Below are 11654 nucleotides of genomic sequence, written 5' to 3'. Positions count from 1 at the left end.
AAGGCAAATAAACCAGTTTGTTCTCCACTGAATCATCTAAGGTGTACTCCCAGTGGCAGGGGAACAATATGGGAATAGCACACCCACCAAGGCTGGAGACAGAGCAACACTGGAAGAGCATAAGGGAGAAGGATGCAACATATAGCACCAATGCTCAGTGGCCAGTGGATCTAAGAGCAGACCACAGCAACCTCTCTGAACTGGCTACAGTAACCATCACACTGGCATACACACAAGAAAGAAACTCACATATGAAGAGGTGGACAGCACCAGGTCCTGACACGATTCACACCTACTGGCTAAAGAAGCTAACTGCACTCCATGAGCACCTGGCAGCACAAATGAACCAGCTACTAATGGATGAAATTCACCCTGAAGGCCAGATAGTCCTAATCCCCAGAAGGAACCAATCCCATCCAACTACCAGCCAATAACCTGCCTAAGTATAACATGGAAACTCCTGTCAGGCATCATAGTGGCTAAGATGAATAGGCACATTGCTGAATAAACGAGCAACCCAGAAAAGAATTGACAGTAACACCAGAAGAGCAAAACACCAGCTACTTACTGGTAGATCAAGCAGTCACTCAAGACTGTAAGACCAAACTGACCTTCTACATATTCTGTAGAAGCTGGTCAATTGGTTTCTTGTATAGAAGAAAGCTTAGGACACAATGCCCCATCCATAGATTCTGGAATGCCTAGAGCTGTACAAGATCAACAGGACCCTAAGAGCCTTCATCAGGAATTCCATGGGGATGTGGAAAACAACACTAAAAGCCAACTTCAAGCCAATTGCATAAGGCATCATCAAGTGTGGGATTTACCAAGGAGATGCTCTGTCCCCACTACTGTTCTGCATAGGCCTGAACTCTGTCAGCCAGATCATTAGCAAGACTGGCTGTGGATACTGACTATGGAATGGAGCAAACATCAGCAACATCCTCTACCTGGATGACATCAAGCCGTATGCCAGGGGTGAACGAGACATCAACTCACTGCTCAACAGTGTTAATTTTGACAGCAAATTTTGATTTAGTTTTAGTCATAATCTTTTGACGAAAATGTAATTTAATTTTAGTCATAATTTAATCATCTGAATAGTTTTAGTTTTAGTCAACTAATTAGCATAAGAATATAGTCGACTAAATCTACAGCCGATTCAGTCAACTAAAATATAAAGGGTGCAAAATGTAAATGCGTTTTCTTCAGTTCCCTTGAATTAGTCATTATACACACTTACACAAAATTAAACATTTATTAAAAGTTATGGAATATTATTAATGCTTGAAAGACCAATACACACAAACATATTGAACAAACAACATCTTTATTTACCTGACCATGTTTATTGAGCATAACAATAAAATATTGATGAGTATGTCTGCTCTGCCTGAAAAATTCACAGGCTAGTGTGGCCTTCCCGGGTTTAGATCAGATTTGTGCAACTGTGCGTTTAATTGGATGTTTTCCTAACTTGTCCCGCCCTGTCACAAAATTAAAATCAGTTCTGATTGGATGTCGTCCCTGCCAAGCATTTTCGTCTCGTTTTCATTCGTTGACGAAAGGGTCAATTAATTTCGTCATCGTTTTTATCCTTTTAGTTAGTTTTTATTTAGTTATCGTCTCGTTTTCGTCATAAAAAATGGGGTTCGTTGACGAAAACTATGACGAAAATAGTTCGTCAACGAAATTAACGCTGGTGCCGAGTTTGTCCTGGAAGTCCCGAGGTCAACATGGAATATGCCCCCAAAGCTGGTTGAGAATGATGAGCTAAAATCTTGCGGGACTTCCAGATACAGACGGACAAACTGGTGATGGTATAACCAACCGTACATAGTAGTGGTGGACAAGCAGAGAAGGAAGGGTGTAGTGATAGATGTAGCAATACCAAGTGACAGTAACACCAGGAAGAAGCAATACGAGAAACTCAAGAACTACCAAGAGCTCAGATAACAGCTATGAAGGTGAAGGTAACAGTGGTTCCCGTGGGTTTTGGTGCCAAAGGTCAAAGGTGGTACAGTTAGAGTAAAATAACATAGTACTCCATCAAAAAACAATGTCACCTCCTGGTTGGACATATTTTACCTTTTTTTTTTTTATTTATTATTTTTTTTAGAGATTTTCTTGGAGCTCAGTCCATTTTTTAGTGAATCCAAGTGGGCCCCTGGAGGTCTGGCCTGCCCACAAACAATCTGTAATCTAGTTATAATTTTTTGAACCCTAGCTCATGTTGGTTTCATAATAGGACAGGCTCCCTGGGGAAATCACGATGTCCCGAACAGAACCTGAATCAGTTCGTACAGAAATGACTATTTACAGCCTATTTCTGTGAAGTGTTGCACAAAAACATTTCAGTGTTATTGCTGGATGTGCTTCAGATGCAAGTGATTTGGGATTTCATTACTATATCTTGTGAAACCCTACTACCATTTATACCCCTACTAATGTTTACTATTTTGTGGCAATGCCATTTTGTGTAAATAAGAGTTTCTCCATTTGTTTTACAGTAGGCATGCAGCTAGTGTGCTGAAAACAAAGTAGCACTAGCTGTTTAAAATATCCTTGTTAGAGTGCAGCTTGACAATGCTTGCTATTACTTTGAGTACTGATTGGCTGAGTGTATGTGTGTGTGTGTGTGTGTGTGTGTGTGTGTGTGTGTGTGTGTGTGTGTGTGTGTGTGTGTGTGTCTGTGTGCATGTGTTTGTGGTGGGTGGGTTAACCATTATCACAAATAAGTTCAAATATGTTTGCACAGACTGATCTGGCTGATCTTGCGAATATTGCATAATAGGAAATCAATACATAGTCTTCCAAGCGGTAACACCTATTATGAGCCAAAATCCCCACAGATCCTACACTGGACATTTTTTTTTTCCTGACAACGAAAATACATAAACAGATAGACAAATATAGAAAATTACAAAACAAAACGTCTTGCTCCGCCTGGGGACGAACTTTTGACAGCTGTCACGGAGATGCGAGTGACCGCTTTGTGACTTTCCGGGTGTTTCAGCGACGCGGCGTACGATTGGTCGCGTTATCATGTATCTTAATTACGATTGGTCGACTTGCCTTGAGGTCTCGTTTATGATTGGATACGTCCTCCTCCCAACACACGTCAGTATCTGTTTTTATGAAATCACAACAAGTCCCCGTGGTTTGCTGCGTATGGTATATTAACCACCGCAGGGCTGATTTTAATTAGAGTTTACTTACTGTTTACCTTCACCGTGAAGGCATTTTAAAACAACGTGAATGTCTCGACGTTGCCTGGAACTTAAAATCTGACTTAGCTTACTTAGCTGACAAGCATTAAATTATGAACAGTGTCCTGACTATTTTGTAGAAGTTCATATCACTGCGTAAACTCCGTCTCATCGTCTTCCAGCGACCTTATCCCCACTGGACGCAGCTGTGGACGGCAGCATGTTTTCCGCGGACTCGTCCTGGAACATCTCTTTCGCAGGCTGCGGCTTTCTCGGCATTTACCACATCGGCGTGGCCAGCTGTCTGCAGGAGCAGGCTCCCTTTCTGGTCCAAAATGCCAGGCACATATACGGTGCATCAGCTGGAGCCCTCACCGCCACTGCTCTGGTCACTGGAGTATGTCTCGGCAAGTACCTTTGGGGACTTAGATTGCTATAAACTCAAGTATTATGTTGGAATTACTGTAGACAGCTTAAAGTTAGTGAGATTAGAGAATGATGTAGTATAAAATGGAAATATAGTGGTAGTTAGACCATAGAAGTCAGTGTTAAAGGACTGCATCTTCACCCTCATCAGCTCATTTTCTTCTGAGGAAGAGTTATGATTAAGAAAAGATTCAAACCTTCATGAATGTTTTGTTACAGGATCACTGTCTGTCCTCTGATTCTTGTTTTAAATGTATAGTTTATTACCAAATCAAATCCCCTTATCTGAATCGTTGGATGTAAAAGCCGGTTTAGTATATTGCATTATTTATTGTTCATGTATGTTTTGTTGTTTATTTGTTTGGCTTTTGTATAATGTATGACTGTCCCAAGGACTATGGATATTTTTAATACATTAAAATGTCCATTAACATGTCCCATTTAATTTTTTTTAAGTTCTTAAAGTACTTGCTTTATTTAGTTATTACTCGCTGTAACCAGAGTATCAGATACTTTCCATTTCTGCTAATTGCCTGTAGTCCACTTGATTATGAGCTCTCATAAAGTACACAACAGTTCACAGGCTCCAATATTTGTTTCCGTGTTTCACAGGAGAGGCTGGTGCGAGCATAATTGAGGTTGCCAAAGAGGCTAGAAAGCGAGTCCTCGGGCCGATGCATCCCTCCTTTAACCTGGTGAAGACTGTGCGATACATGCTGCGACGCACTCTGCCGGCTGATTGTCACCATCATGCCAGTGGGCGACTGGGAATCTCTCTCACCCGAGTTACAGATGGAGAAAACGTCCTGGTGTCCCAATTCAACAACAAGGAGGAGGTGGTGCAGGTATATATCTATCAATACTTTTATCAGCAGGTTTGCTGAAACATAACATTCATCTGCACAACTGTTTTGCTACTTAGACAAAATAAATAATATCAAGATGCTACATTGGACTATGACAGAGCTTTTTCACCATTTTCTGATGTGTTATATTTGAAAATCTGTCCTTCAGGTTATCCTAGTCCTAGCTACAGCCCTAGTTGGTTTTTATTTCAGTTAATGTTATTTAAAAAATGTCCTTAAAGACCAGAAAAACAATGATGTTATTCTAATTTCAAATATTGTAATGTTTATGTGTTGTGAGTACCATTCAGCTGCACTGTTTTTACTCTGGTTGAGTTTATGTAAATCAATCAGAAAAACATCAGCAGCTAAAGAACTCTATTTCCTGTTAGATTATTTTATCAGACTATGTTTCTTAAATAATTTCTTTTCTAAATTAGGCATGTGTCTGCAGTGCGTACATCCCAGTGTACTGTGGCATCATTCCTCCTACACTGCAAGGAGTAGTGAGTAACTTTTACCTCACTTGGCATCCATGCACCTTTCCTCTAATGTCACTTTCCTGCTTTTGAAATAATCAGACCAAATTACCCTAAGAATCTGCATAGATTTTAAATTTTGAACTATTGAAATACAGCATTGATATTTAAAATGTGTCGCGGTGAGTCTACTTTTACACTGTGTTTCCTTTCATTGTGTTTTCCTGTTACTTTTGGCACTTTTTTTCTTCTGTAACCGCGCCCATCAGGGGCCTCCCTTCCTTGAGAATGTGTTCTTTCTGAATGGAAACAATGATAATAAAATTCCTGTGGAGTTAGTGTTTGTCACAGATATCACACTTTTGCTGGACATGTTTCTAGAACAAAGTTTTTTTCTGGGAATGATCATTAAGCAATACCAGCGGTCCCACCCGCTCTCTGTGGCCTTTGTGATGGTTTTTTTGGAGCTTACATGCCCTTGTTTGTATGCAGAGCTTGTGACCAAAATTAGAGAGTGCTAGAGCCAAATGTGATGGTGCAGGCACAGGCTTTAAATTTGCTCTGTTCTCGCTCTCTTACCCTCAGTGGCTCAAGTTCAAAATGCTGATGTCACTCTCATTTTATCTGTTGACACAGCGTGACATGCCTTCTCATCAATAAAAACACTGATTTGTCAATGCATGGGATATGATGTCATTATTATCGGTTCCTGCTTAGAAATTGCTGTATGGCTATGAGTCCGTTTAATTCCAATGACGTAGTATTTTCTGTAGATTTTCTGATGAATTTTGATGTCTTTATTCATGCAGCGATATGTCGATGGAGGAATCTCAGACAACTTGCCCCAGTACGATGTGAAAAACACCATCACGGTGTCTCCATTTTCGGGAGAGAGTGACATCTGCCCCCGAGACACCTCGACCAACATACACGAGCTTCGCTTCACCAACACAAGCATCCAGTTCACTCTCAAAAATGTCTACAGAGTCTCCAGAGCACTTTTCCCTCCAGATCCAATGGTATGTCACTTGATTACAGCCTTCCGGATCCATACGCTTAGAGATACGCACAGCTGCCAACAAATTGATTGGCTCAGTGAATGAACTCAGTGGACTTTTCTGACTCATGTTAGATAACTGGATGTGTTTGTTTTGAGTGCAGGCAATGAAGGCCATGTGTAAACAGGGATACACAGATGCATTGGATTTTTTAAAGAGAAATGGTAAGGATCATTGGTCAGGTCCATTAACTTTCTTCTGATTAAAAAAAAAAAAAACTCATTGGTACTAACAAGTTGTATTGATCTTTTGTTTCCTGGCTCACAAATATGTACAAATATTATCACCCTGATATGCTATCACAGCTTGCGCTTCCTATGACCATGTCATCAAATCAATAGACTGATTTTTCTTCTTCCTGTGATTTGGCTTGTGATAGTCCCTGTTGTTACTTGTTTGTTTTATGCAACCATGTTAAAACAGGTATTTACAAAGGCAACATTTACATGTATTTTGGTTACTACAAACTCATTAAGTAATTTATTTGCTTAAGAAATGACTGAATCCTAAATAAATAATAGACCTATGATCCCACATAAAATCAGTCACTCTAGTGTTTTCCTCTTCTTTTCAGGATTGCTTAATCGCCACCAGATTCATGCAGGCAGACCACTGCTAGCTAACAGAGAAGAAAATGAGGAACTCAATGAAGAGGAGGATGCAAATACAAGTGAAGACAAAGAAAAGTCGCAGGTGGAAGAAAGAGCATTGGAGGTTTATGCCAGCACCTCAGATGAGGAGCAGATCATTGACTACCTTCCTCCCGCTCTGCACAAAGGTAACATGATTGTAGGACCCGAAAGTGCAAAAACAAACAAACAAGTGGTTTCATATGTAGCCTTTGGGCCGTAAATTACGTCTTCTATGTAATGTTAATTTAATGTTAGAGGTTCAGCAAAGTGGGATACAAAAGGATGGGCACCCCTGGTCAAAATATTTGCCACTGTGAATATCTATGCAAGGACCTAATAATTAAAATTGTGCATTTCTTCAACATTTTAAGCTATATTACTTTTTATTTCCATTTCTCACAGTTTCAAAATAAAGTTTTCAGCGCCCTGCACGGATAGTCCATATTAATACTCTTTTGAGGAGAAATCACAGCTTGTGAGCCTTTTTTGTGGCCAGTTGAGTTTTTCAATCCTTCTTAAGCCCTACAAAGCTAATTAAAATCCTGGGACATTAGTAAACATTTTGCCTGGCGCTCTTTTTCCAGAGCAAAAAACAGCTTTATGTTTCTGTGTCTGTACATCCTCCGCCCCATTCTTGTGAATGTGAAATATCTGGAAGACCTGGAGTGAAGTCTTCAAATTGAGCACAAACATTCACTTGGACTCAGGGATAAACTCTCAGTGGTCAAAAGTCACTGTGACCTCACAACTCATTTTTTTTTTTGTGGCAGTAACATTTATGCAAATGTCTTAAAGGATTAAATGGTCTAAGGTCAAGTCTGGACAGATTTGGTTGTGACAAGCATCTTTTTAGAAATCAGCTCATTTTCTACAGACATTTAATATTCACAGTTGCAGAAATTCTGTGTAAGGGTGCTCAAACTTTTACGTCACTGCAAGTCCGTGGGAAAGTGAAAGTACATCATGTTCTCTGAGCTGAAAAATCCCTTTGATATGTCATAAGATACAACTCGTGTACAGTTTGTTTATAGTTTTCCACAGAGGAGGGTAATACCGCGTCTCTGCCTCCCTCTGCAGCTCTGGTTGAAGCCTGCATGGAGAAGAGGAGCCTGGCACAGTCACTAGGCAACCTGCTTCCTGTCAGGATGGCCTCAACCATGATGCTGCCCTACACTCTCACTCTGGAGTCTGCTATGTCCTTGACTCTCAGGTGCTGTAGGACTTAATTACATCTCTTCCTATTCCCTGAAACGCCCTGTGTCTGCTTGAGTTTTGTATATGTAATACCTTTTACTGAACTAATTACCTTTAAACTGTATTTTATTGAGAGTACAGTAAGAAACTGTCTTAGCACCATTTTACTCTTACTGGCTACTATGTCCTTTGACGAATAATCATTTTGTCCCATGTGTAGACTTTTTGAGTGGCTGCCAGATGTGCAGGAAGATGTGGTGTGGATTCAAGAACAGCTACTGAAAATCTTACAGTGTTTTCTTCGCCAGACCTCCAGAAGCTTGTCCCGCAGTGTATCTGCCAGGTAGTTACAAGTTTAACTTAGTTTCAGAAAGATTATGATGCCATATTGACAAACCCAAAAACTGGCTCTGCTTTATACAGTATGTGAACATGGCTGGATTTCAGCCTGGTTAAACTTGCAGTAAATGGTTATTTGATCCTGTTGGGAGCAGAAGAAACAAGTAGGGACTCACACTCACCTTTCTGTCAGATAAATTGAACTTGAACAGTTACAGAGCCACATTATCATTGGGTTCTGTAGCTAACTGCCATGTAGTTTATAGTGTGTAGGCTACAGTGAGGTTTTACAGCTTTTTTTTGTTGCTGAAACCTGCTTCCTGCTGTATATGACAATTTGAGAGTGAAGCAGAACAGTTGAGTAAAGTTGTGGCTGTAAAGCTGGCCAAGGAACTGCAGATTCGCCTTCCTCATTCCCACATTTCTATTTGTCATGAAAATGTTTTTAAAACAAAACCTGATTTAATAGCATTAAATTAAACAGTTACAGTTTACTCCACATTCAATGCTTTTGCACGCTGGTAAATGCTTCTAATATATACTAGGTTGTTCTGCCAACTGGAGCTGCACCACTACAAGTCCATCCCATCCCACTTCAGTTCCCCAAATCTGCTTCCCACTTGGGTGAATGGGAGCAGTTCTTCAGTCAAGGATGTCTTCATGCGTCTTGAAAACTACAAGAGACAGCTGCTCTCAGACGTGCTCTGTATCAACATGGATGTGCAAGGCTCCTTCAAAACCGGAGTGATGTCACGAGATAACAGCCCTCCTTCTGACCTTTCCTCCGACCTTTCCTCTGAAGGTCTCACAATGCACACAGGTTGTCTTAATGGGGGACCAACAGTAGTTCCTGATAACTGATAGAAAAACATCATCAGATTTTAATAGCGGTTTTCTCCCTCGTGATTAGATATTTTAAGCTGCCTCAAGATATTTTGAATATAATCATCCCCATTTTTTAGTGGTTGGAAATGATAATCATTTACCATATTTACACTTAACAGTGTATTAAATACCTTTGGACCAGTGCATGACACTGAGCTGAGTTTTTAACTAAACTATTGTAAGTCCATAGACATATCATGATTGTATGTCTACAGAATGCATTTAAACTTAGCACATGTGCTCAGACTACAGCCTTGAATTACAGGATGTTGGAAGCACTTGAGCACAAATGTGCACTTGAGGGGGGCACGGTTAAAATAGGGGAGTGTTTATGTTTTTAGTGGAGTGCTGTCAGACCAGTAGTTAATCAGAGTTTTCCTTCTGTATCCGGTCATGAGCTTTAACTGTAATACAGAAGGGAAAATAACTGATGAATGAACCAGTCTGTTAAGCACAAGCACCTACTCCATTTATGTGATGCAAGTGTCAGTGCATAGTGTGAACAATTATTTATATGAAAAATACAAGGCTACTTTTCTTTTTCCAAATTGCTTGTGTTTTTGATCATCTTGATTTATTTAGATGTAAGTTGACCCCTTTTTTAAATAATTTTAAATATGTAGTGTTGAATATCGATTGATTTGATTTGTTGCTACATGTTTACTGCATATGTAGTAAATCAAAAATGTGATTTTTTTTTTTAACTAATCAAAGAGTCCCTTCATCTGAATTGCACTTTTTCTTCTTAGCTAATAACCTACCTGTTAAAATTCTGTGTGCTCTATTAAACTGTGTGATCTATCCCCATGTTGTGCCTTAACCTTCAATAAAATAATTGCCAAGTGAATGCAATATGTTGTAAAAATGTTTATTTATGTGATTGTGAAATAAACCAACAGTGGTCAATATTTGTGTCTTTACATTCCTGTTTTTCCTAAATTAAACAGTAAAATGAGAAATTATTCACTTACAGCCCTTGAATTATAATTTTAAAGGACAAAAATGAGTTTTTAATAACCTGCAGGATACAGTTAGCAACAAAAAGGGCAACATAAATGGTGTGTTAGGACAAAAGAAAACCTGGAATGAGTTCCTCATTTGTTGGTGCATATTGACAAACTGAATTTGATTTTATTCATAACATACTGAATTAAAGTAGAAGTATTAACAAGAAAAATATACATTCTGTAAAAATAATAAAAGTTGCAGGAAAGTTGTGAACATTTTTTCACTGTAAAATAAATACGCCCTTACTGCTTCCATAGGAATGAGTGTAGGAGTGTAAGAAGTAGCCATCTGCGTTTGACAAACTGATCATCAACAAGTGTGAGCACCTCTGTGAAAGCACATGTTTTTGGCAGTTTGATAGTCTGGAGCATTCAGGTGTGTGTTAACGCAATAACACAGTCTTCCCAGGAGCGGACATTTTAGCAAATTAACCCCAGCGTCAGACTGTGCAACGCTCAGAGAAACTGCAAAAAAAAAACCCCAAGAGCTACATCTCAGACTCTACAGGCAAAGACATCAATCATACCAACCGTTTAACATGGTGGTGGAGGGGTGATGATTTGTGACTGTTTTGCAAACACAGGACCAGGGGACCTTGCAGTAATGGAGTCAACCATGAACTCCTCTGTACAATAGAGTCAAATGTGAGGCCATCTGTCTGACAGCTAAAGCTTGGCTAAAGCTGGGTCATGCAATGGGACAATGAGGCCGAGCACATTGAAAAAGAAAAGAATCAAGGTGTTGCAATGGCCCACTCAAAGTCCAGACCTCAACCTGACTGAGATCCTGTGGCAGGACCTTAAATGAGCTGTGCATAAATGAATACCCACAAACCTCAAATAACTGAAGTAACAAAGAGTGGACCAAAATTCCTCCACTGACTAAGTCATACAGAAAACAATTACTTCAAGTCTTTGCTGCTAAAAGTGCTCCTGAATCATGGGGTGAACTTGGATTTTCACAGGACTGCATGGAGCCTTTTTTCACCTTACTTTTCACATGACAGTGTTTGTGTTACCTATAAGCATCTGTTACCGTACATCAAGATTTCAGTGCTTGTTATTTTTAATTCATGGTTGTAACAGTTGGATTTATAATGAATCAGATGTAATCTTTCAGATCACCCAATTTTAGGCTTGTTTACAAATTAGATTTCACTGTTGGTATAACATCTGGTAACACACTATATTTCTGTTTCTCGAATTTTACTTTCTATTCTACTCTCCTACTCTTCCACTATCTTAAACTGTACACGAATCTTAGGTTCTTTTCTTCATTATTTGAACTCTGGGTCTGACAGTAACAACAGAAACTAACATAACAACATACACTAATTTTCAAATAAGTTAGACTGTCACAGTATAATAAACTTTTGCATCCGTTTGAAGAGTTTATGTTGTGTTTAGGTTGGAGGACTTTTTGAATATTCCCCTCTTCCTGTTTACATGTAACAGCAAAATTTATCATCCATATTCTCATTTCTGGCCTTTGGTGAAAACAGCTGCACCGGGATTTCCCAGTAAATACCAATTAAAAAAAAAAATGGCGTCGGAAAAAGGAAAACAAACACTAAAAATAG

General features: G+C 39.4%; 1 protein-coding gene across 1 annotated transcript; it reads left to right on the top strand.

The window, feature by feature from the left end:
* The first annotated feature begins 3145 nt into the window (after window positions 1–3145).
* pnpla2 (patatin-like phospholipase domain containing 2) lies at window positions 3146–9975 on the top strand. Its single transcript, XM_030732059.1, has 9 exons — window positions 3146–3616; window positions 4248–4480; window positions 4921–4986; window positions 5769–5978; window positions 6121–6181; window positions 6592–6795; window positions 7727–7859; window positions 8064–8186; window positions 8728–9975. The coding sequence occupies exons 1-9, from the start codon at window positions 3430–3432 to the stop codon at window positions 9041–9043; spliced, it is 1533 nt and encodes a 510-aa protein (XP_030587919.1). The 5' UTR covers window positions 3146–3429; the 3' UTR covers window positions 9044–9975.
* Window positions 9976–11654: the final 1679 nt, after the last annotated feature.

This window comes from Archocentrus centrarchus, chromosome 6, assembly GCF_007364275.1.
Source record: "Archocentrus centrarchus isolate MPI-CPG fArcCen1 chromosome 6, fArcCen1, whole genome shotgun sequence".
Lineage (NCBI taxonomy): Eukaryota > Metazoa > Chordata > Actinopteri > Cichliformes > Cichlidae > Archocentrus > Archocentrus centrarchus.
The sequence above is the reverse complement of the archived record's forward strand: the minus strand, read 5'-3'. Positions and strand labels throughout refer to the sequence as shown.